This window comes from Lemur catta, chromosome Y (genome assembly GCF_020740605.2).
Source record: "Lemur catta isolate mLemCat1 chromosome Y, mLemCat1.pri, whole genome shotgun sequence".
Classification (NCBI taxonomy): domain Eukaryota; kingdom Metazoa; phylum Chordata; class Mammalia; order Primates; family Lemuridae; genus Lemur; species Lemur catta.
In genome coordinates, this window is record NC_059156.1 from 4,340,649 (window position 1) to 4,366,581 (window position 25,933).

Sequence of the window (25,933 nt, forward strand, 5' to 3'; positions counted from 1 at the left end):
AGCACATAGGAAGAAAGAAATGAGGAAGGATGAAGGCCTGGACTTCGCCACAGTGCAGCAAAGCAATGTAGCAAAATTGCACTTGTACCCCACGACTAGATACAAATAAAAATAAAGAAATAAACTTTCAAGAAAAAAGGAAATGAGGAAAGAGAAACATTTTTTGCCACATGAATTTAGCAATCTAGTTTCTCAGTGGTATGTGCTTTCCTTGCCACGACTCTCTGAAGTCAGACAGTCCAATCTCAGAATGGCAGGTCTGAGCCGTTTGGGGAGGGTGGGCGTGCACCGTGACACTGTGCTGTGATTCCTTTGTGGTCACCTCTGTGGCCCTCCTGAGGCAGTTCTTTGTTCTCACAGGATTCAGTTCACTCAGGGGATGGTGCTGGTGGGGGAAGCTGCAGAGCTAAGACAGGGAGTTACAAACCATCTCTGGGAATCACCACCCGGCCCCAGGCTCTCTGGGGTTTCCCTTTTCTTCTGTCTCTTGTACCATCTGGGTTCTGGGCTGCCACAGCCCCCTAAGCACTGAGCCAGCTATGCTTGTTGTCTGTCTGTCTTTTCTATGGGGGGATGGCCGCTTAGTCAACACAGCAGGCAAACTTTGTATCAGCAGGGCCTGTCTGCGCATATGAATTCCTAGCATGGCTGTTTTTGAGTCAGAAGATACTGCACTGTGGATGTTGATAGACATTCCCTAATTTCTGAGACCACTTGTTTTTCCCCATCATTCTAGCATAGGGTATTTTTGTTTTTTTGTTCTTTTCTGTGAATGTGATAGGTGAAATATGGCTTTATTATTGAAATTTGCATTTCTGTAACTGTGAGATCAGGCATCATTCCATATGTTTAGAAGTATGATATATATAATTCTTTCTTTTTTTTTTCTTTTTTAATTTCAGCATATTACGGGGATACAGATGTTTAGGTTACGTATATTGCATTTGCCCCACCCGAGTCAGAGCTTCAAGTGTGTCCATCCTCCAGACAGTGCACACCGCACCCGTTAGGTGTGAATATACCCACCCCCTCCTTCCCCTCCCACCTGCTTGACACCCGATGAATGTTATTACTATATGTGCACTTCAGTGTTGATCAGTTAATACCAATTTGATGGTGACTACATGTGGTGCTTGTTTTTCCATTCTTGGGATACTTCACTTAGTAGAATGCACTCTGGCCCCATCTAGGGTAATACAGGAAGTGCTAGATCACCATTGTTTTTTGTGGCTGAGGATATAATTCTTTTTTGAACTAGAAGTACGTATTTAAGAACATAGATAATCTGAAATCTGTTCAAAGGAAAGTCTCCGTGCCACATGAGAACTGGTTGGTAGGAGGAAAGAGAAAAGGCCTTAGGGCACCTGCTAGCTGACTTAGCTGAGAGGGTACTTACAGACTATTGGGAAGGAGGATTAAACGTCTGCCGTGGGTTATTGACGGGAGCCGAGGTATAGCATGTCCATTTTGTGTCCTGAATAAAGCAACTGTGTTCGTGGTTTCCTTTAAATGAAGTGTACACAGAAGGGTGATTTCAATAGAATTTAATATTTTAAGTAATGTGCATAACTAGATATAAAAAGAAGCAAAGCAGTTTATTTAAACACTTTTCTTTTCTCTCTCTTTTTTTTTTTTTTTTGAGACAGTCTCGCTCTGTTGCCCAGGCTAGAGCCCTGTGGCATCAGCCTAGCTCACAGCAACCTCAAACTCCTGGGCTCAAGAGATCCTCCTGCCTCAGCCTCCCTAGTAGCTAGGATTACAGGTGCATGCCAACATGTCTGGCTAATTTTTCTGTTTTTAGTGGAGACGGGGTCTCAGTCTTGCTCAAGCTGATCTCCAACTCCTGACCTCAAGTGATCCTCCCACCTTAGCCTCCCAGAGTGCTAGGATTACAGGCATGAGCCACTACACCTGGCCAAACACTTTTATTTTCGAACACACTTTTAACTGTGTTAGGGAAAAAAACCCACAAACTATTTTTCCTCTGCTCTTACACCACAATAATCAACACAGGAGACTTCTGTGACCAAATGTGGACATAGTCAGGACTCCTAAAACCCCAGCTAACTTTGTATGGTTTTCCTTATCGCAGACACACCAAAAAGTGCTTTTAAAATTATTCTTTTGGCCAGGCGTGGTAGCTCACGCCTGTAATCCTGGGAGGCTGAGGTGGGAGGATCACTTGAGCTCAGGAGTTGGAGACCAGCCTGAGCCCTGAGCAAGAGTGAGACCCCATCTCTACTAAAATAGAAAAATTAGCTGGGTGTCATGGGATGCTCCTGTAGTCCCAGCTACCTAGGAGGCTGAAGCAGGAGGATTGCTTGATCCTAGGAGTTTGAGTTTTCAGTGAGCTTTGATGACACCACTGGACTCTACCCAGGGAGACAGAGCAAGAATCTGTTTCAAAAAAAAAAAAAAAAATATTCGTCTGAAAGCCGGAACATGGATTCTTCTCTATCTAAATTTAAATCTCTCTTTAAGTCTCCCTACCCTCCTCTTGTGTATTCCCAGGGAGCTGCTCACCTTCCTTCTCTCCCAGTGGATTGGTTAGCATTTCCTAGCCTTTTATGTTGCGCTCCACAATGGGGAGTATACTCTTAGAAAAATAGTGGCTCATTCATACAGAGGGACTCTGCAGGCCGTTCATGGGGCCACAAGACGTGTAAGTGTTCCTTATTGCCCTTCCTAAAAGTGTGACCAAATGGTAGGTTAGGTTGCTCAGCCCTTGTTCAACTTGAAGCAGCCGCCTGCCCACCTTGGGGCGCCCAGGAAGCGGTGGGGGGCGGAGGTCGGTACACCTCAGTACAAAGCACCTGTACCGTGCTTTTCTAAACATTGCTTGAATAGCTGATCACATACAAAATCCCCTCCCCCTCCTGACAGCTGCTGCACGTCTTTTATTTGTACGCTCGTTTTGTCTTAGCATATGTGGTGGCCAGGGGACCACGCAGCCAAGATAGGATCGCAGCGGGCCAGTTTCACAAAGTGGTGGCATCTTGTTTCATGGGCAACACGGATCTCGTTGTCATGGAGAAGGTGGTGCTGGGAAAGTGAAGCGTGATCGCTGTCTCCCCAGACAGGCGAGGGCCGGCACTTCCTCTCTCCCAGGGCAGGGTTAGCGGGAAACAAAGAGCTCCTGACAGTCACCCTCACACGTGTGTTCTCCTTTGTGATGCTTGGGCAGAGTCCTTGGACCTGAGATGGGGGATGGGGCCAGAAGAGGGGGTGTGATTGCCCAGGAGTTGGAGCCACCGGTTGGATCCACCAGTCCGGTCACGGGGAGAGGCTGTTTTTGACTTGCCCTTTGCTCCCAGGCAGCCTGTTCCGTCTTTGCTGCGCCAAGGAAGTGCCCCTCGCAGGGAAGTTCAGGGCGGGCGCTTAGCCTGAGTCGTGTGTGTGTGTCTCTCCGGTTTGCACCTGCACTGTTTTTCTAGGTGCCCAGGCCCGCCCCTGGGGATCCTGACGGGCAGGTCTGGAGTGGATCTGGGCTCTGGGATTTTCCCAGAGGGCCACAGGCTGTTTCCCTGGGCAGCCGAGGCAGTTCCGCCACTCGCTGGCGTAAGCAAATGCGCTTGGATAAGGTTAAGGCCAGAGACTGGGGGGCACTTTGGCATTTTCCTGACTAACTTAGCCAAGTAGGTAAGTCCCTCGCTGTGGCGATGTGCGAAGTGGAGGTCTGCCCAATGCCCTCGAACTCTGCTGGAGTTGGGGAACTGGGAGGGGAAGGACGGAGAAGGTGCAGTAGCTCCTACCGTGCTTGGCTGGGACTGTCCTACCCACTCAGTGCTCTAAAATGGCATTAACAGCTCTGGGGGCAGAGTCACCCATCTTTCCCACTTCAAAGGCAAATCACTGAAAGTTCAGCTTTTAAAAAGTATAATTTCAAACGTCCTAGGGAATATTTATAATAAATACCACATCATAAATTATTTTTGAAACCTTGTAATTACTCTTTTGGCCCTTTTCACAACTTCGCATGGTGATGTTAGCTCTGTTTGCAGTGAAGTACGCCTGCCACCTCGCTGATCCCAGTTCTGGGTGGTGTCTCTCGAACCTACCATGGGTTGCAAGTAGTTTTGTTGGGGCCAAATCAGCATAGGGTTGCTTCATGTTATTTCCTGCCTCTTTGCTGGCAGCCTTAAACCCTCCTGTGAATCTAATTACATCCGCTAAGCTTGCATTCAGGAGCAGATTAGCAGCAGAAGGGAGGGTCTTTTTGCAGCAGGCTGCAAGGGTTTGTGAGACTGAGTGGTGTGGTTACACATTTGCAGAAAGGAGGCTTCCCATCGAGGGACGGCATTCTTGCTTTTGGGAGCGAGTTCCTTACAGAATGCATCCCTTCTCGGGTGTTACTGAGTTGTGGTGACTTCTGGTTCCTGCCAGCATTGTGCAGCACTCCCCTCTGGTGCTGGCTCCTTGGAGCTGTCCCTGAGCAGGTGGCTCTGCGGCCCCAACATAGATTAGCACAGACGTTCCAGGAGCTGCTGCTCAGCGGTGACACTGTGACAGGAGTAAGGGGCCGGCTCAGACGTCAGCAGGTTGCCCCCCTCCCCATCCCTCCACCCCCAGAGAGCTCTTCCTGGGGCAGAAACTGTGTGTGTGTTTAGATGGGGGGTGTGTGCTCCTTAGTGGGGACCCTGGAAAACACCAGAGGAAACCCGAGCTTTGGAGGGTGTCTGATGTTGTTTGTCTGTGGTTCCAGAGTGGGTTTTTCTATTCTGTCAGTGTTTGGGGGCTTAGGGCTGTTTGCTACTGTGCCTGTCTTCCTGTTAAGACAAAGAAGACCCTAACTTGTTTGGGATGTTTTCCATTATTTTTATTTACTTCTGTATTTATGTATTAATGAGTGAATGAATGAATGAAGTGTGGGGTCTCACCAGGCTGGCCTGGAACTCCGGGCTCAAGTGATCCTTCCGCCTCAGCCTACTGAGTAGCTGGGCTTATAGTTTTTATTAAAATCAGGATATAAAACACAGCCACACAGATCATAATTGTTTTATTTCGAGGAAAGTTCATTCTGTTCAGGTTTAGACTTAGTGTGTAACATAAGCAGTTTAATCAGATGAATCTCTAATTACATGAGATGTTTCATATCCTAAGTAGAGAATGGTAAAAAGTTAAGATGTTGCTTTTTGTTTCTTCCGTTACTAATTGCAGTGAAGGAACTAGACCTGTATAAAGCATGTAATACACACTGATAACTGAGGCACGCAAGTGATGTCTACAGAATTTAGTTTGAAAGCATTGATGGTTTCTAATATATTAAGACATCCAGAGAGTGTTTCACCTATTTTTGTGCTTGAGGTTTCCAGAGGCACTGTGAATACTGCCTAGTGGGGTTCACACGGGACAGATTAAGTTCATTTTGAGTATTAGAAAATTATTGAGAAATTAATAATGGCATTAATGATGAGGTTAAAATGGCTATTCCTTATTTATTTTTTTAAAAGGAGCAGCTTTAATGTGATCCACAAAATTGAAAGCCCTCAGCTTTAGGAGAAAAGGTTTATTCCTGCCGGGCGGTTTGCTGTTGGATTGGAAGGAGCAGTGTTTGGGTGAGGCCCTGGAGCGTAGATCCTGGGTGTGTCCTCTTTGGGGCACACCTCGGTGTTTGTCACCAGGATGGGGTGGCTGCCAGAGGAAGCAGCTCAGCAGACACCCAGGGGCTTGGCAGGGCGGGTGGTCCATATCTGGCTCTATCCAGTGTTCCTCTCGTCCTCCTAATCACTCGCAAGGGGCAGGGGGATGAAGCCTTTTTGGGTTGAGAGGCTCCTAGGGGCTCTGCGTGCCCACACTCAGCACACCGAGGGGGTCCCCTCTCTGCCCATCTTGCCTTTGGCTGTAGCCGTGTACCGGCAGGCAGCCGGATGCTCTGTGCTGGCTGCTTCGTCTAGACAAAACGAAGGCACTTTTTGTTTGTTGCCAAGGGGTAGGGAGAGGTGAGGTTGGCAGAGCTGTGAGCAGATGGCTGTGAGTGGGTCATAAAGGAGTAAACGCCACCTCTCCTTAGAACTGCCCCCGCGAGCCCGGCTTACCACTAACGGCCCTCGGTTCCAAGCAGGGAGTTCCAGGGGAAGAAAACAAGTACCCGAGACGGCCCTGGCCTTCTCTAGAAAGTGAAGGGCATACCTTACCATTAAAGAAAGCCTGGTTTTCTTCTTGGTTTGTTTGAGCAGCACTTGTTATTCACACAAAGAAAACGCTCAGTGGTGAGAACAGCCTCATCCCATGCCTGCCTCCCTGCCACCCCTGACGACAAGCTACTTGCCACCATTTAGAGTAGGTGTCTGATAACTTGATTTGATTCTTAAAGAAAGCCTGTTCATGGCGGCTAGAGTCCAAAGGCCTTTTAATTGAATGAAGTGGCATTATTACGGCAAGTAGTCAGGAGGTAGTTGCTGAAGGGTAGTCACGACAGCATTGGGGGACAGTTGTGAAGTGTGCCGATTAGCCAAGTTGGGTGATCCTGGCAACGACTGCTCCTGTTCAGGTGGGGTGGCCAGCGTCAGGGGTGGGTGGACAGTAGGTGGCAACAGTGCTCCACACCGTGAAGGGTGGTTGTGCCCTTTATTTATGGTGAGTGTGCGTGCATGTGATAAGATAACAAGGACAGCAAGGGTGTTTGTCTGCAGCAGCTGTAGTAAAATGGCAAAAATAACATATGGGGAGGAATCAGATCTTTCTTGAGCAACTTTCCTACTTTTATTTTTCAACTTTGATGTGGTGGTTTATTAAATTTAAGGATACAGAGGACCATTCTCTGGCTCGATGCTCTTGCAAAGAAAAAAATGCCTCTATCTCAGAGATAGAAGCTCAGCCACTCAGCATGTGCTGATGATCACGAATGAGTGGAGTGGTAGTTGGCCATAGCGACCACATATGCGTGGTGCTATATAATAGTTCTCCGAATGTTTAAAGGATCTGTAAGATGTTTGGGGTAAAATTACAGGTTTCCTTTGGAGAAATGTTATTTAATGGAAATAGCATTTGACTATTGCCACGTTCAGTTAACCTACAGTGGTAGTGCCCATGCTTTGCATTCAGAGGAATTCTTGGTTTTCTTACTACATTTCACAGACCTCGTCTTGTCCTGATTTTGCTGCAGACTTCCGTCACTTTTTGTGGGGAGGGTTCAATGTTTCTTGCCGGGACTCCGAAGTCCCTTTCTTTGGTTACTTTCCCTAAACTTCATATCTTCTGTGTATATCCCTGTTCCTCATTCCATTTTCTAGGAGAAATACCCTGTTAACTTTTAGTACCGTTTAACTTGAGGACACTGTGAGCAACCATGGGCTCCAGGAGGGGAACTTGAGGACAAATTCAGTGAAAATGCAGTTAATTATGGGCTCTGTAGTGGACGGAATTCCAGAAAGGGCTAGGTGGGTGAGATTGTTTCTTGAGATCTCATTCCTTTTCCTTCACGTCTGTGTACATGGATAGAACTCTTTCTCCATAGCATTTAGATGACAGCCGTCTGCAGTCTCTTGTTGCTTTTTTTTGGTAAGGCTTTTTCCTTGTTTATACAGAGACGTTGACTCAGTGTGTCAGTGAAATTTTTTTGTCTTTATTCTTAGATAAGACTCCTCAGCCCTGTTGTTAGTCCTTAGGGCTGTTCAGTATAATTAGTCGTATGAATGACTGCCCATTTGAACATCCTGAGTTTCATTGCCATCACATCCATTCTGTTGCAGTGTTGCCAGGAATTGTGCTGGTGCCTTTTAAAACGTGAACGAAACGAGGCACTAGATAGTCGGGGGATGTCTGTTGTTGAGCACAGGTGGTTTGGATGCTGGGAGAGGTCTTTTTATTCTTTCCAACAGTAATAGGTTTATAGAAATGAGGATTATAGGCCGGGCGTGGTGGCTCACGCCTGTAATCCTAGTACTCTGGGAGGCCGAGGCAGGTGGATCGCTCGAGGTCAGGAGTTCGAGACCAGCCTGAGCAAGAGCGAGACCCCATCTCTACTAAAAATAGAAAGAAATTATCTGACCAACTAAAAATATATATAGAAAAATTAGGCAGGCATGGTGGCGCATGCCTGTAGTCCCAGCTTCTTGGGAGGCTGAGGCAGAAGGCTCGCTTGAGCCCACGAGTTTGAGGTTGCTGTGAGCTAGGCTGAGCCACGGCACTCACTCTAGCCAGGGCAACAAAGCGGCACTCTGTCTCAAAAAAAAAAAAAAAAGAAAGAAAGAAAGAAATGAGGATTATAAATGTTAATAGAAAAAATCAAGTCATTTAGGTCTGCTCCCATTCTTTGTTCTGCCTGTGTCTGTTTGGTGACATTCCTCCGCAGACTCTGCTGAAGTAGCCAGGAGGAACGCCAGGGGCTGACGCCAGAAGCCGGGCCATGCTTGCTTTGCTCAGGGACAGATGGGAAACCGGGCCTGGTGGACGGCAGCTCTCATGCCTTCATCTGACATGAATGCCGCTTCCTGGCCCTGGCATTCGCTTAAAATTTGGCTTTGATGTCTTGTATCAGTTTCAGCTACTTAGGTCACTTGGGAATTTTTATCTTGCCTTAATTCACTTCATGTATAAAGGCAGGAACTACTTGACTCGTATCTTCTAGGACTATAGATTTTATCAGGCATGATGTCACCGTCCACGGCGCGGCATTGTCCACACTGCCGCCCGGGAAAAGAACGCTCTGTAGTCTTGCTACATTGCCGTTAGGGAGTCGAGTTTCTTCTTATAGTAAACACACACAGTGATCACTTACAGAGTGCTCTGACGTGTCTTTTATACACGCAGTTAATGTGTGTTAGAAGCACTCCAGCCAGGTGGTTAAGGTCATCCCAGTAGGACCTGCCTTTCTGGAGTGCGCAGCTGAGCTCTGACAGGTGGTGACTCAGAGAGAGGGAAGCAGGGCTGGAAGCCAACCCCAGGAAGGTCTTTCCTGAGGACAGGGCAGTGGAGCTGTCATTTGGAGCCGAGCCACGCTTGAGATGGAGACGTAAACCTATGTCAGCCGTACCGGGAACTAGAGCCGGAAGTCCTACAGATGGTGGCAGAGGGGAAGGGCTGCAGCCAAAAGGGAGGCTTGGGAGAGGGTGGGGAGAGGAGGGGCAGGGCTGCGCAGAGCTGCTCAGGTTGTGCACACACACTTGGCACACACGGGTCTGGGGCGGCCCAGAGGTTGCTGTATGTACCAAGTCCCCAAGTGATAGAGTGCTGCTGCCCCAGGGAGTGTGACCTGAGAACCCCTGGGCTAGCCAGTGGAGAGCCTGGGAGCCACCACTTTCTTCTGTGGAGACTGGGAGCAGCTGATGGTTCTGGAGTGAGGGGGGAGATCTGGCCAGAGCTGTGTTGCAAGGACTGGCAGGAAACGGAAGGAAGTGCAGGGTCATTTGATGTCTGGAGGGAGGTGCTTTTTGTTTAAGAGTCAGAAGAGTGTGGGCAGTGGCCAGGCAAATTCCTCTTTCCTCTACCCCAGGTGTTCCCGGAGCCTGTGCCCTCCGTGCCCCTCCCAGACTCTGAGGGCTGAGTCAGGAAGCTCAGGGTGTGTTTGGGACTTCCCAGCCTGGCCCCTTATCCGCAAGGCCTTTCCCACCTCTGGCTCTTTCAAACCCCGACTCTTCTTCACCCTAAGATGCCCCAAGACACCATTCTTTATTTTCCTACCTCTCGCAACCGGGCTCGAAGCCCTCCAGCTCCACACCTGTGCAGCCCTCCCCGTCCAGGCAGGGGTGCAGACTGCAGATGTGGGCTCCCAGCAGGCCAGGGCCCCTCCCTCCTGGCCCCACCTCAGCTGGGCGGGGGGTGGGGGGCAAAACCCACACTGTGTATTTGTCTTGGGAGGTGGTGCTTTTTTGCTTTCTTATAAAAGGTTAGGAAAGTAACCCAACACTGATGTTGATTGATTGATTTATTTTTTGAGGTGAGGGAAGGAATTCTCTCTTTTGTGAATAATAAGGATTTCGCTGGAGCAGTTCTTCTAATAATTTCTTTTAAAGATGAAACAGAATATTTGATCTCTAGATCTGTGATTCTTAATATTCAAGGACACCCTAGCATTTCCAGTTGTAAAATTGTATTAGCACAAAGCACTTGACCTCTGTGGAGATACCCAGAAGCATGCTGTGTGTTGTGGCTGGTTATTTTCACATGAAGAAGCTGCTATGGAAGCTCTCCAAAAGGTGGTCATCTGCACTTTAGGGGAGGGTGGGGAGGAAGGCGGTGTAGACTGTTACTTGCTAGCAGGCACTCAGGCAGGCAGCAGTGTTCTTACCGTGCAGGTTGGCTCAACACACCTCTAAGGGCAGCACTGCCTGGAGAACTTCCCGCAGTGCTGGGAATGGTCCGTATCTACGCCGTCCAGCACACAGCCGCTGGCCACACGTGGCTTGCCATGTGGCTAGCATGACCGAGGAACTGAACCCTGGATTTCATTTCATGTTGACCAGTTTAAATAACTGCTGTGGCTAGTGATTACCAGATGGAACAGCAGAGCTCTAAGGGGATGAGTAGTAACTTGGCTCCTAACCTAACCCGTGACTCGGGGGGGCCCCACCTAGGGTTGAAGCACATCTCTCTGGGGCCAAAGCCATGAATCCAGGCTGGGCACAGCAGGGACAATGACAGGGGCCTCTGTAGGGGTGTCTTGAACTGCTGGAGATGTCCAGAAGGTTCATCCTTGGTTCTGGCTGTTGGCTAAATCCTCAGTGTCTTGTCATGTCCCCTCTGCAGGGGCCACAGTGTACAAAGGGCTTCTCTCCCTCCTGTGTCTGGCGCGTGGGCTGAGACGCCATCACCACCGGGGCTGCTTGGGCTCCCTCACAACATGGCGTCTCAGGGTTGTTGGACTCCTCATAGTCTACCACACATACTTTGTGAGAACAAAATCTGTTCCTGATGTTTTTATATGTGCTTGCTAATGGTAGTTTTTCTGGGAGAACTTTTATTCTACCCATGGAGAATTGCTGTCCCACTCCTCCCAGCTAGCAGCTCAGTTTTCTAGTGGCGGGTTTGAAATAGCGTGGCCACGAGTGTCAGGCATCATCTTTTCCCAGCCTTCTCCCCCAACTCCTTTGCCTCCCATTTCAGTCAGTCTAGTTTATTTCCTTCATTAATTAACTACAAAGGAATATGAAAGAAGTCGTGGACATCATAGCACAGAAAAAGCCAGCTGAAAATGAAATTCACGCGGCCAGAATCTTCCTTTCGAGGATTTTGAGAAATTCTATGAGGTACGGTCTGGGTTTTGCAATTCCTGTCCTTCTGTGGTGTGATGCATTTGTCTGTTTTATGCTTTCTCTTTGGTTCACGGGAAACTATTATTATAAAGTCAATACCTTCCACATTTTGCCACCCATATACTTTTCCTTGTTGAAATGATCTGACTCATCAAAAGGTTTGTGTTATGAATGCTTTTTTGTTTTGTTTTGTAAGATATTCTTTATTGTGTATTGGTCTTTAATATTTTGCCTGTTGGGAAAAATGTTTGATTTCCATAAAGTACCTAAAGAGACTCAGTGGAGCTCTTTCTCCGTTCTCAACTGGGCTGTCAACTTTCCAAAGTGAGGTCATTTCCATCCCGAATTAGAGAAGAGACGAGTACAGCTCACTTCCTACTGTAAAGCTGGGAGAGGAGTGGGTCTGCAAGCTTGGTGGCATTCTCTTGGAGGCTCTGTTACCTCACTGACATGCGGAGGGATTCCAGCTGGACACAGCTGTTACACCTGGGCAGGTGTGGCCAGAACACTGATAAGCCCCACGTGGGGTGGCGTGCTGTGCTCAGGAGCCCGGAAGGCACATCTCACGTTCAGAAGCCCTGTCTGGCAGGGAGTCGAGCCTGCTGCTCTGGGGCATCATGATTCTCGGCGGGGGCCCCTGGTTGACTCCGCAGGTGCACACCGAGAGGCTCCGGGGAGGATGTGTCTCCTGGTCTTAGGGAACTACCAGCCAGCTGTGGTTACTTGGTTACCTAGGTAAATAGATAAGCAGCCCGAACCCCAGGTGACCCGGGCCTCATTGACCATTTCTCTCGCTGGGTCCCTTCTCCGCAAGGAGCCAGAGCCCTGTGCAAAACTGTGCTGAAATGCAAAAGATAGGAGATTCTGGTTTTGGTCATATTGGGGTGGGAGAGGGCAAGATCTGCTCACTTACTTACTTATTTAGAATCAGTTTTATCTATATTTACACTTGTAAAATTTTAAGTTGCTAAATGATAATTGTACCTATTTGTGGAGCAGTAAATTTTAAAGAGGGCTGCTTCACACTTGGAGCCTGTGATTCCCGCTCTGCATTAGGGCAAACTGGCGCTGAACAAAAACCTAAGAAGAACATGTGTGCGCAGTTTCAGCAGGCAGCCCCCGAGTGTGAAGCTGCATACCTGCCCGCGTGGCCATGGCCATCCATCCCTGCACTCCTGTCTTGGCAGGAGAACGTCCAGCGTGTGCTGTCCCTGAATCGCCTGCGTTCTTTCTTTTCCAGGAAGAGTGAGCTGAGCTGGAGGCCTCACTCCTGGCACGCCACCAAGTTCTCTGACAGCCACATCGAGCCGGTGGCCTCCCTGTTCCCCTCTGCCAGCGGCTGCCCTTCCTGGCACGGCTGGCACCACTCGAGGTAGGCACTCGTTCCGCTCGAGGACCCCAGGTATGGCCGGCATTCTGCGGATACCCGGGCCTTGTGGCCCTGTCAGGAGAGCACATGTCTTGACGTCAGGATGATTTTCATGTTTCTGATGAGACAGGGCCATGGGCACATGATTATTGTTAGAACTCCGTAAATGTTTCTCTGAGCAGGCAAGTGTGTGACGCTAGAAAACGAAAAATAAAACGGCAAGACGGGACGAGCAGGCGTGCCCCCTGCTGCGTGGTGCTGAAGTGAGGAGAGCCTCCTGCTTAGGTTTCGGTGCAGTGCCCTTGGGCGGCTGAGTGGACGCCAGGCAATAGGGGTCTGAGCCAGTGGGGCTGCCACTTGTGGCACCCACATGCTCACAGCCACCACCACCACCACCCTTCTTTCCACAGTTTTACGTGTGGATTGGAAGGCAGAATATATTTACTGGGCAGCAGGCGTGTTTCATGCAAGCTCCTTGGGTGGTTCTCATAAGTGTCTGCACCCTGCCCTCCCCTCACTAGTCTGCTAGAAGGATGATGGTAACAGCAGATAGTGTGGTTTTGGAGTGTGTGTGTGCATGTGTATGTCCCCACGTATATGAGTGCCCACGTGTATCAGTGTATGTGTGTGTGTGAATGTGTGTCTGTATCTGTATGTGCGTGTGTGGGTATACACGTGTGTGTATGGGTGTGCATGTGTATCTGTGTGTATTTATGTCTGTACTTGTGTGTGTGGGTATACATGTGTGTCTGCGAGCCTGCATATGTGCATGTGTATCTTCGTGTTTGCTTGTATATGTATATGTGAGTGTGCCTGTATGTCACATGCATATCTGTGTGTGTGCCAGAATGTGTATTTGAGTGTGCAAGTATGAGTGTGCATGTGTTTATGTATATATATATATGTATGTGTGTGTTTGCAGGTAACATAATCTCTCAAAATCAATTTTCTGGCTGTTAATAAATATGGGCGTGCTGCAGAATTGCAAAGTAAAGGACTTCCGTGACGTGGAGGAAATACTTCTCAAATACAGTATACTGTTTGGAGTGACGAGATGAGTAGAGTACTCTAGAGCTCAGAATATTTTTGAAAAACCAAGATCTCAAGTGAGTAGTGAAGCTTAAGTGAGAAGTGGGCCTTTTGTTTCATTGCTGAAGTGACTTGGTGTAGTAGGGTCTCCATTAAGCCCATTTGGCAGTCTCTCGATTAAAGACACACCCATCCTGCCCACATCTGCGTGGAAACAGCACTTAGTGTTATTTATATCTGCTCAGACGTAGGATTTTGTGGAAGAGTCACCTCTAGAATGTTGTGGGGAGGGTGGCTGGGAATATGCCCCATGTTTGCAGACACCTGGTCTGTCCTCGTGGAAAAACAGTGTAAAAGAGGACTCAGCCAGTCCGTTCTCCTGGGTGCTCAGTTCGTGTTCGTTCTCTCTCTCTCTCTCTCTCTCTCTCTCTCTCCCTCTCCCCCTCATTTTGATTGTGCCACAGCCGTTTGTTCCCCTTGGAGTGTGAATGTCCCAGCTTGTTGAGCATTAAGGAAAGCACTTAGCACCTTGGATAAGTAGTGTCACTGTTGAGAGCTATCAGCCACACATACAATTACTGCCTCACAGAAGAGTTAATTTCTCAGCTAATCATTTATTCCCCCTCTTAGACACCATCCTGGTTAGGAGCCTGTGTTGTTTGGTGTTCGTGTATAGCTCCGGCGACTTGTGTGTGGTGTAACTAGTCACCTGAACACAGCAGCATATGCTCTTGCTAATACATAAAGCCTGTCACTTACGCTCTCAAATATCCAGCTGACTGAGAGTTTAGAGAGAACCTGTTAATACTTTAATATTTTGGTTTGGAAAGGAAATGTTATCCCCCTGGGCTAGATAGGAAACATTTTTGGCTTTGAGGGCCAGACAGACTCTGCTGCAGTTACCCAGCTGTAGTGTTAGGTTTGTCTGTGTGGATCTTCCCTGGTCTCTCCCGGGTCCCAGTGTCAAGAATGAGTATGGGTACTGAGTCGAGATTCAATCACGGAGTGATCACAAACACAGAGCAATTTTATGCGAATGGTTTATCACATAAAAGGAAGAATGAAAGGAAGGAAGGAAGCTACAAAGTGAAAATACTTTCCAGAGAGAATGGAACGGGTCAGTCTCCAGGAGTGGAGAAAGACTCCCAAGGCTGAGCACAGCTGCTTTCTAGAAGCTCACTAGCTTGTCCTGCCTTTCTCCTGGCAGGATTGGTTGTCATTTACTAGCTTGTCTTGCCTTTCTCCTGGCAGGATTGGTTGTCATTTCCTGCCTTTGGAGTGACTGACAGGCTGTGGTCACATATTGACAAGAGGTTGGTTATGCTACAGTTTCCTTTTCTGCACATGCCTCTTCCCCAGAATTCTTCACGAGGCTCCACGCATGTTATGCTAATCAGATGGTAATGAGCTCTGTATATCAGTTAAAGGTTACTAGGAACTTTTTATTGTGTACATTCCCACTAGGGAACAATTCCTAGCTGCAGTTTGGTTCCCGCTCTCTGCCCTTGGCCACGTCCTTGACACCTGTTTACCCTCTGCCAGACCTGACAGTAGGGGCGAGGGGAAACTTGCCCTTTCCCCCAAAAGTTCGATGAAAGATCAACTCACAAGTAAGGCAAATTAATAAGAGAAAGGTTTATTTACCTTGCACATGGGGAGAATCACTGAATATCCCAATTAAGTTCAAATGTTTTTATACCTGTCTTTTTGGAGGGGAGGGGAAATGAGGAGTACAGGTAGTTCTGTTCAGGGGTGATGTTGGTGCTAGGGAGGACAAATGGATGGGGAGGCATATCGACTTGTAAATGATTCTCTTTGCAAACTAAGTCATCCTGAGGGACAGGTGTTATATTTAAATAATTTGGACCATGTCTGGTTGCATCGTTGATCATTTTTTTTCCCCCTGCAATATACTGAGATAATAGGGGCAGGGAGGGAAGTCTATTGTTCTTTTTCAAGGGCCTGTTAATCTCCAAGGGTCTTAATTCAAAATACCAAGGAGTCATATTTTGGGGTGAAATTTCCTGAGCTCCTTTACAGCTCTGCTCAGAAGCAGCCACAAACAAGACATAAACAGATGGTCACAGTGTTCCAGTAAAACTTTATTTATGAACTTAAACTTGAATTTCATATAACTTTAACAGGTCAAATCAGAGGAATATCACTCCTCTGAATTCTTTTCCCCTGACCATTTAAAAATATAAAAACCATCGTCAGCTCCTGGGTCGTAGTTTGCTGACTCCTGCACTTAACTATCGACTGAAGATAGAAGTGTTAACACAGGCGCTGCCTGTTGGCGGTATGGGATTTAGCTTTGAAAGGTATCTGTTTGGTTAAAAGGCATCAGCGGGGAGAACACAGTCTTTTCAGCCTGTGCTCAGACAGTTTCTCCCTCTCTCTGCCGCAGTTTAGATATGCTGAGGTGAAATGTCAGACCCAGGGATCTTACCCCAGGGGGTTATCATTCAGAATCTTGACACTTCCACAAGGGCCAGCTGTGTTGAGATGCTGTTGTCCTGCAGTCCTGTCCTTTTGCTAAAGTGTGCCTTGTCCTTGTTTTTGTAGTTCTTCCTCCCATGACCTGTCCAGTTCATGGGAGCAGACGAGCCTGCAGCGCACCTCTGGCCACTTCAGCTCCCTGGGGAGCGTGGACAGCCTGGACCACCCCTCCCACCCCTACCCCTCTGGCCGTCTCTCCACGGCTAAGTCCAACAGCAGCATCGACCATCTGGGCGGCCACAGCCAGCGCGACTCGGCCTACGGCTCCTTCTCCACCAGCTCCAGCACTCCCGACCACACCTTGTCCAAGGCCGACGCCTCCTCCGCAGAGAACATCCTCTACAGCGAGGGCCTCTGGGACGCCTCCAGGCAGGGTGGCAGCTGGCAAGGCCAGGCTGCCAGTGACCCTCAGGGCCTGGAGGAGAGGCTTGGGTGCTTCCCGCCCAGGGCCCTCGGTGACAGCAGTAAAAGCCCCAGGCCAGAGGACAGCGCTGAGCCCAAACCGGCTTCTTCTGGGAGGGCCAATTTTGGGCCCGTCTGGTATGTTCCTGACAAGAGAAAAGCACCTTCCTCCCCACCACCGCCACCACCCCCTCTCCGCAGTGATAGCTTCGCTGCCACCAAGAGCCACGAGAAGGCCCAGGGCCCCCCACTCTCAGAGGCGGCCACCACGAGGCACTTTATGGCCCTGGCCCGGGCTCAGCCCCAGAGCGATTGGAGACCAGACCCCACCGACCGGCCCCGGAGGCTGGTGCGCCCCAGCAGCGGGAAGGGAGCCGGAGGCCCAGGCTACCTGCAGGAGGCCCGCCTGGACTTTGGCTGGCCATCCTCTGAAGACAGGGCTCCCGGCAGGCTCCAGGCCTCTCTGTCCAGCACGGATGTGCGCTTCCCGCAGCCTCCCCACGGGGGCCAGCACCCGCACCAGTACAGTGACGAGAGCCCCGGGGCTCCCGTGTCACCAAGGGAGCTGCCGGCCATGGGCCTCGGGCCAGAGCCCCCCACCGCCCACTTCCAGGATGACAGCCCTCCTCAGGTGAGGTGGCTCAGTGCTGCCGACCAGAAGGCGGATGTCAGCGGGCAGGGCTCTCGTCACTGTGTGCCCACCAGGCAGCCTCTGCAGGCGGGCGCCAAGGCAGCACAGCCCCGAGGGGGATGCTGGCCTTCCGATGCGGGCCTGGGGGCCCTCCAGCGTCCTCCCTCTCAGCTGGTGGGCCAGAGCCCACGTCGTCACCTACCTCAGCATGAGGGCGTTCCGGATGCCCGTGAGACAGGACGGTGTGACCCGCCAGACGCAGGGGCTGAGGGCTGCTCCACAGCGACCCAGGAGCCTCCCGGGGCCAGCCACGCTGACAAAGCCGGCCAGCAGACAGCGACAGACGGCTTCAAGTGGGAGGACGGAGAGAGCAGCAGGATCTCTCCCCAGAAGACACCCCTGCTGCACTCCTTGACCCGGGAGGGGACGTGTCGGCCGGAGAATGGCCAGGGTGGTGGCTTAGCAAAGCCGCCGCCGTTCGACGCCCAGGTAGGCAGACCCACGCGGAGAAGCGACCGGTTTGCCACCACGCTGAGGAATGAGATCCAGATGCGCAGGGCCAAGCTGCAGAAGAGCAAGAGCACGGCCACTCTGACCGGAGCCGGTGACACCGAGGACGCCGAGGGTGGCTGGAGGGCCGAGTTGGGAGGGGCCGCCAGCACCCCCCCAGAAGGACCCGTCACTGGCACCTACAAGGACCACCTGAAGGAGGCCCAGGCCCGGGTCCTGAGGGCCACGTCTTTCAAGCGCCGTGACTTAGACCCCAACCCGGTTAACCAATACCCAAGGTCACCAGAACACAGGACAGGGCACCACGGGGCCTCAGCCTCCTTCCCTGGGGATCCGGACACTGTCCCCCCCTTCTGGGAAACGGGCCCGGCGAAGCCAGCCTCGCCTGGAGGCGGTGTGCCCCACATCCCCCGCATCGGAGGCCGGAAACGGTTCACGGCCGAGCAGAAGCTGAAGTCGTACTCTGAGCCAGAGAAGATCAATGAGGTCGGCCTCGCGGGGGACCGCGGTCCTCGCCAGCTCCCCAGGACACCCGAGGACACCGTGGGCACTTTTGCCGACAGGTGGAAGTTTTTTGAGGAAACAAGCAAACCGCTTCCCCAGAGGCCCGGGCAGAGACCGGTGCTTCATGCGTTGCCCAGGGAGAGGCCGCGGACAGCGGGCCGCGGGTGTGAGGGCGCGGAGCCCCGGCCGCGCACCAGCTCGTTCGCGGAGAGCCTCGGTGGCCACAGAAAAGCAGAAAAGGCAGGGGAACTGGAACCGCCACAGAGACTCGGAACCTTCGCAGAGTATCAGGCCTCTTGGAAAGAACAGAGGAAACCTCTGGAAGCCAGGAGTTCCGGGCGGTATCACTCGGCAGATGACATTCTGGATGTGGGTCTGGACCAGCATGAGAGGCCAAGGTACATTCACGAAAGGTCCCGGTCGTCACCGTCCACGGATCACTACAAACAGGTGAGCGTGGCTCCACAGCGAGGGGCTAGCTGCCCCTGACTGCCATCTTCAGGCACAGCCAGGACCCCCAAAATCAGGTGGCCCGGTGGGGGTGCTCCTCCAGTGCAGCTGTTGGAGCGTTTGTGCTCACCAGTTTTTCTAGTAAGGTCTCGTGTGAGAGGTCCTTGGGGAAGACGTGATACGCTCACGGTGCATCAAATGTCATATTCCCCCAAACCTGCACCTTTCGTTCCCAGCCTTGTGGTCATAATCTCCAGCTCCTGTCTTTCCCGCAGCTAGCCCGCCCCGACCTTCCTGCTGAGCAGAGAACTTGGAGGGGACTGTAGAAAACAATGACATTCCCTCTGAAAGGAAAATGGGCGCTTCATTTACAGGCTTAAGATAAAACGCGATGGCCCCTTTTCAAACACTGATGCCATTTAATATTTATAGCATTGGGCTTTTTTTGGTATTCTGTTTTTTATTTGCAAGTAATTTTAAGAATTGCTCTGGGGCAAAATGTATTTCAAATGCCTTAAACTGTCACACTTTTTTTGGTGAGAGTTAACATCAAGCTTTCTAGAAAACTCCATATTCTCAGCCATACTTCAGAGTCGACAGTCAGTCTCTCCCCCCTTTCAGCTTCTTTTTGCTTATTACATCTGAGTTTGTATAGTTCAAAGAAAAAATGTCTGCAGTAACAGATGCAATTTCTTTTTGAAAGAACCAGTGGTAGATTTGACGTAAGATGCCTAATGTGTGCCTGGGAAGAAAGCTGCCACTTTGCTCTGTGGCATCCTGGCCCTGAAACCTCACGCAGACACTGCGAGCCTTTGATTCTGCTGCTGGTCTGCCCTGGCTTGTGGACGACCCAGCGTGACCTCCAAGAATGCCACACTTACTGCATCAGGAGCAAAGAATCCCACACTCCGACAAGTCCTAGGACTCGAGGCTTCCCTGTGGTGATTTGTGACCAGCTGTGCTTTATTTCTTTTGGCCAGTTGTGCCACACAGTTTTACAGGCTTCACGTGGGAGTGCAGTTTCCTGCCCAGAGTAGAAGTGGATGGCGGCAGGGTCTTAGTTCAGTTGTTTCAGTGAAATGCTTTGTGGAGCTGAACCGACAAGGATCTCGGCCGGGTCCTGGTACGAGACAGCAGGCGGCGTCACTGATGTCGTGCTACGGGCGTGCAAGGCGAACCCACAAATGAGGGCTTTCATAATAACAGACGTCTTGAGAAAGGCAGCTTGGTGACTTGGTGTCTCGTTGTGTTGCCCCTCGCAGGAGCCTTCTGTCGAACCTCGAAGGCAGGCGGAGGACGCCAGGGAGCAGCGAGCACTGCCCTCCATAGTCCAGGCAGAGGAGGGACGGTCCGCTCCGAGGTGGGTGCAGTTGGGATTTGGGGTTACCCAAAAGGTGTCTTGGGGGCGGGCTTCTGTAGGGTGGGTGGATGCTTGGTTAATAAGGCCAGACAGCTGGTGTTCGCCAAGTCCAAGCAGCTGCCAACTAGGCGTGATTCCCAGAGTCTCCAGTGCCCTGGAGTTTTGAGCAGAGCCGGTGCACCCGCAGCCCTGCCTGGAGAAGCACGCCAAGGGCGGAGACACCTTCTAACACCATGGGGGCATTTTTGGTTCTTAAAATGCTGCTGCGTCTTCCCCACAGTGAGACTCTTTATGGAGAAAAACGAGAAGTTCAGTTTAACCTACTGGAACTGAGTCTTTGTACGGGGCACCTGGCTGAAGGGACGCTTTAGCCACCTAGTGCGCAGCTGTGTGCTTGGCCCACGGTCTTGAAACTAGAGTAGCCTCTGAGGATTGTCTGTCAGGAAAAAACAGGGCAAGCCTTCCTAAATTGGACTTAGTTAATGAGTTTATTTTGAGGTTTAAAATAGATATGAACTCGGTCGACTCCCGGCGAGAGGCTGTGAGCATCTGCAAGCACTGCAGCAGCAGGGCATTGCGATGCTGCGTGCCGCAATTCCCAAATGTGCGCTCTAGCTGTTTCGCTGTGGTGCGGATGGGATTTAGATTAAATACAAGGCGAGCAGGAGAAGTCTGTGTCTCTGCAGAAGATGTGTGATCTTATTTTGAAAGGGCTGGTGCAGGGGTGGGAGTAAGTGCACAGGACAGGATTGCTGGGTGCAGATTGTTCTATTGCCTTGAGAATCTTGTGTGAGTGGCGTGCCATTCAAATTAAACAGTGACCTCACGGTTCTTTTGCAGAAGTAACCAGTTTAAACATTTGCTTTCAACAGCCTGATGTAATGGGGTTTGATTTCACTTGGCTTTAAGCTGAGTGCTGTTAGCCTCATACAAGACTATCAAATATTTATGTGGCTCTGAGGCGACAGGATTGATATTCTGTGTGTGCTTGTGTAGGAAGTCCCTGCAATTACTTAACAGTGTGCACGGCTAAAACAAAGAACCCATGGGTAAGAAAGGCCGATGCATAATCCACCCACAGAATTTAGCCGTGTCTGAGAAGCACAATTATAGCTTTATGGATTCCGAGTCAGTCACGTGTCAAGCGCCAGCTGTGGTCTGTCTTCAAAGCCAGCTTCCAGGCTCTGCTGCCATCATGAGCCCAGTTGTGCAGTGCGTTGTGGGCCTGGCTCTCTCTGGGCTCTGCCACGCAGGACCTTGCTGTCCTCTGGCACTCTGCCTGGTGCCGCGAGCCTTTAGACTGTGCAGAGGGCACCCACGGGGGCCAGAGTGTAGCTCCTCTTCTGTGGGTAGGGAGGGGTTGCCATGAACAGCTCTCGTGTGCATGCCGAGTGTGTGTGAGTGTGAGCGAGTGAGTGGCACTGTCAGCATTGAAAGGACAAGAGGAAGGGGGTGGGGCCGGAGCTCATTTATCACGGCTGTGTCTTCCAGCAGACTGCATAACCACGCTGAAGAAATTGGTTCCAGAAGCTCTCCGCTTTTGAGCTCCAAACCCGGCAATTTTCAGAATTGTTTGTGTGTTTTTAAGAGTGGGGAGGTTCAGGGAAATTGTAAAATTCAAATGTTGGAAAGTGGTTTTCAACTTTTTCCAGAGACGGTTTAGTTTCTGAAAGATCAGCAAGAAAGAATACACTTGAAAAATTAAATTTGAGAGTAATAGAAATGAAAATTCTGGCGAAGGATTGTCCTTTGCTCACCAAAACCAAAATCTGTAATGCAAAAGTTTAGCAATACCCAGTGTTTTGCATACATTTAATGCAATGTAAACACGTCTGTGCAAATAATATAAATTACTGATGTGCTAATCGACACATGATAATGAAAAGTGTTTGCTGTTGTATTCTGTTTGGATAGCAGAAGAATGTTGGGATAGGAGTTGATTTTCATTTGTTTGTTGTTCATGCAGATCAAATAGAGATAAAATTTTTTGTGAAGTTCAAGATCCTGTGTTATGTATAAAGGCAAGTAGGGCAGAGGTTCTGCCCCCAAAGGACCTCACAGTGTAGGAGGAAAAGAAAGACACAAATACCTAGGATTGAAGTGATGACACGGATTTATAATTTTTTTAAAAAGTTATGTGGTGCTTCAGAAGGTCAGAGGAGAGAGAGCCAGGTGACCTCTGGCTGGGTCACAGGCAAAACGGATGGTGTTTGAGCTAAAGTCAGCCTGGACCAAGGGAGCAGATCCGGCAGCGTTCCCTTCTCTCCAGTTTTTCCCGTCGTGAGCAGCCCACCTGCCCTGTGCCAGGTGCTTCACCCTCTGTCCCTGCAGCCTTCGGAGGCCTGCACCAGGTCCCCTGGCTCACTCGTAACCAGCAAGAGTCTGCCTCTTGCAAATGCTCTCGTGGGGTCCCTCGAATGGGTGAATCAGTTAGGGCTTGCCATAAGAAACTACCACAGACTGGCAGCTTAGACAACAGAAATGTATTTCTCACAATTTTGGTGGCTGGAAGTCTAAGATCAAGGTGTCTCAGGGCTGGTTCCTCCTGAGGCCTCTCTCCTTGGCGTGTAGGTGCCGTCTTCTCCCTGTGTCCTCACCTGGTCATCCCTCTGTGCGTGCCTGTGTCCTAGTCACCTCTTCTTATGAGGACTCCAGTCCTATTGGATTAGGGCCTTCTCCAACGGCCTCATTTTACCTTAATTACTTCTTTAAAGGCCCTGTCTCCAAGTAGAATCACATTTCAAGTTACTGGAGGTTAGGGCTTCAACATACTAATTTTTCAGGGGCACAGTTAAGTCTGTAACAATGTGGGAAATGTCCCTGCTTCTCCCTTCTCTCTTTATGCTAATTCTCTGTGCTGTGTCAGCTCTGTCAAGAAGTGTCATGCCATCTTTGAGCTGATGAGCCTTGAGATTCACAACTGATATGGAAAACCTTAAAATGAAGCGAAGAGAGCAGTTGCTGCCATGTGGGCAGCACGGAAGAGGGGCATTTGGCAAAACCTGTCTGGGGGGCTTTTTGACAGGGTGTAACTAAAGCCATATGAAGCCACATAACTTCTTGTTCAGTAATTCCACTTTTAAGAGTTTACCTTCCAAGTGGATGCTCACTACCCCATGAACAGTGGCATGCTCTGAAGACTGGGACAGTGGTGGTGTACTCACATCATGGATGTATTTGCCACACCTTTCACCAGTCCTCAGTGCCTGCTGGATCCGACTGATGGCTCCTGGAAGACCAGGATTTTACTTTTCATTTCTCAGCACCCTGTACCTGGCATAATTCCTATGCAAATTAGGTGCTCAGTAAGTGGTTGGTTGGATGGATGGACTGATGAATGGACAGATAAGTGGATGAGTGGACAGGTGGATGGATGGAGAGATGGGTGAGTAGGTGACTGAATGGATGGGTATGTGGATGGTTACATGTGTGCATGGATGGATGGATGGATATATGGATGGTTACATGTGTGTGTTGATGGATGAATGGATGGTTGGATGGATGGATGGAAGGGTACATGGATGGCTGTATGGGTGTATGGATGGATGGATAGAGGGGTACATGGATAGTTGCATGGATGGAGGGATGTAAGGGTACATGGATGGATGGAGAGTTGCATGGGTGTGTGGATGGATGGTTGGAAGAGTGTGTTGTTGGTTGCATGGGTGTGTGGATGGATATGTGGATGGCTACGTGTATGCATGGATGGATGGATGGAAGGATATACAGATAGTTACATGGGTATGTGGATGGATGGATAGTGGGGTACAAGGATAGTTGCACAGCTGGACGGATGGGAAGGGTACATGGATGGATGGAGAGTTGCATGGGTGTGTGGATGTATGGGTGGTTGGATGGAAGGGTATGTGGATAGTTGGATGAGTGCATGGATAGATGGTTGGAAGGGTATGTGGTTGGTTGCATGGGTATGTGGATGGATGGATGGTTAGAAGGAAAGGTGGGAAGGTGGGTGGGTGAATGAATGGGCATATGGCTGGAAGGATGGGTGGGGGGACGCGTAAATGGAGGGATTGGTGGCTGAATACATGGGTACCAGCCTAACTTTCTTTGAGTCAGTCCTTCTTGATCATGGTGGATAATCATTCCATATTGGGCTGGTCTGAGTTCAGTGGTGTTTACAGGTAATTGATCACAACCAGTTACAGATTCCTTTGTTCCTTCTCTACTCCCACTGCTTCACTTGATTAGCCTTTAAAAAAGAGAAATCATTCCATGTTGGTACAGTTCTGCGTGCTGAAATTTTATTTGAGATTTTAGCTTACACAGTAGCAAATGAAATGGGCTTTACTTCTCTTTCTGCACTGGCATAGCATTTAGAATCAAGAAGACATAAATGTCTCAAAGTAAATTTTGTGGCATGGACTTGTTTTTCAGTGTTGGATGTAAGCCTTGTGAGGAAGTGAAGATGGACTGCATCTGATTGTTGCTCCTCAAGTTTGAGAGGCCTCACTGAGGATTGTGTTCTGGGCAGCTCCGGAGGCTGGAGCTGAAATGAGATCTGGGGGCGGCCCTCTGCGGCTGCGGGTGCTGGCAGCGTCCCCCTTCTCTGCCTCCTTCCAGCCATTTCCGCCCCCGCCTGCTGGAGCTGCTGCCAAGCGCCAACGGGCTGGCACTGGCCTTGGGCTTGTGTTTTGATGGGGCAAAGGGGTGGGGGCGAGTACATCCTATATACAGTACCAGCCGCAAAATTGAATGCATGTGGCATAGAGCTCTTTACAGAAAAATTTGTTTTAACATAAAATTATAAACACGCTAAATGAAGCTGAGGGTTGGGTTGCTGGATGTTTTCCCTGAGAGGCGACTGGGTGTACGGAGGTTAAGGTGACATTTAGAAGACAAGCTTCTGATGAGATTTCAGGATATAAGTCACAGAGATTTGTCATCCGGGCTTTCCCCCTCATTTGTTGCTTTAGGGCTGACATTTGCCTTCCTGGCCTTCAATTAGCTGAGGAGTAATTGCAGCTTTCCATTCTGAACTGCTCTGCTGGGTAATTACGAAGCCCGTGCTGGTGCTGGATCGGTCAGGGTAACACGGCGAGACTCAAGCTCGGAATTTTGTAGGGCAGAGCCTGGCATCCAGCGTAGCCGTGTGCGAGTGTGGCACAGTGCACTGCGTGGCTGGGTGCTTTGTGTGCAGGAGTATGTGCAGACATGACACCCCATCCCACACTCAGCAGCAGCCGGGGGAAAGAGACTGCAGCGTGGGTCTAGTGGGTTTGTTTTGATGTCTTCATTTGCAACTGCATTTTCCTCTCAAGTGCAATGGATTTAGGAAACCTTGGCAGGACAGGCAGCCACAGGTTGGTTTGTTGTCGGTGTGGTCTCGTGACTCCATGTTATTTAGAAGGAAGAATTTTAAGGCGGTAGTTTGAGGGTTAGAGGGTTTGTCTGTGAGTTACTCTAAATGGCTTGCTTTTTAAAAAATGGTGTTGTCAACTTATTTATTTATCTTTAAATTGTAAAGCTCCATATAACATACAATTTGCTATTTCAACCTGTACAATTCAGAGACATTTAGCGCATTTACAAGATTGTGCAGCCATCACCATTATCTGGTGCAGAACATTTTCATCATCCCCAAAGGGAAACCCTGTACCCATATTTCATATCGCAGTCGCTCCTGAAATACGTTGTTGTTTTGTTTTGTTTTGTTTTGTGTTTCAAAGAGACAGGGTCTTGCTATGTTCCCATGGCTGGAGTGCAGTGCTTGTTCACAGGCATGTTCAGGGCTTGTTGCAGCCTCGAACTCCTGACCTCAGGTGATCCTCCTGCCTCAGCCTCTCAAAGTGCTGGGATTACAGGTGTGAACCACCTTTCCTGGCCTCCATGCTAAATCTTAAAATTCCTATCAGTGTATTCTGGATGGTGTACATGGCCACGACTCGTGTGTGTGTGTGTGTGTGTGTGTGTGTGTGGTAATTTCATTGTGCATGGTGACAACATAATTGACCCTGGTTGGGAGGAAA

The 25,933-nt window shown here is 49.8% G+C and overlaps 1 protein-coding gene across 3 annotated transcripts in view; it reads left to right on the plus strand.

The window, feature by feature from the left end:
- Positions 1-25,933, plus strand: part of LOC123629085 (protein Shroom2-like) — a 173,939-nt gene that overhangs the window by 104,236 nt on the left and 43,770 nt on the right. For all 3 annotated transcript variants that reach the window (XM_045539033.1, XM_045539032.1, XM_045539035.1), the window contains exons 3-5: positions 12,433-12,564; positions 16,156-18,586; positions 19,849-19,946. In XM_045539033.1, the coding sequence (XP_045394989.1) occupies positions 12,433-12,564; positions 16,156-18,586; positions 19,849-19,946 (2,661 nt within the window). The remainder of the gene's footprint in view (positions 1-12,432; positions 12,565-16,155; positions 18,587-19,848; positions 19,947-25,933) is intronic.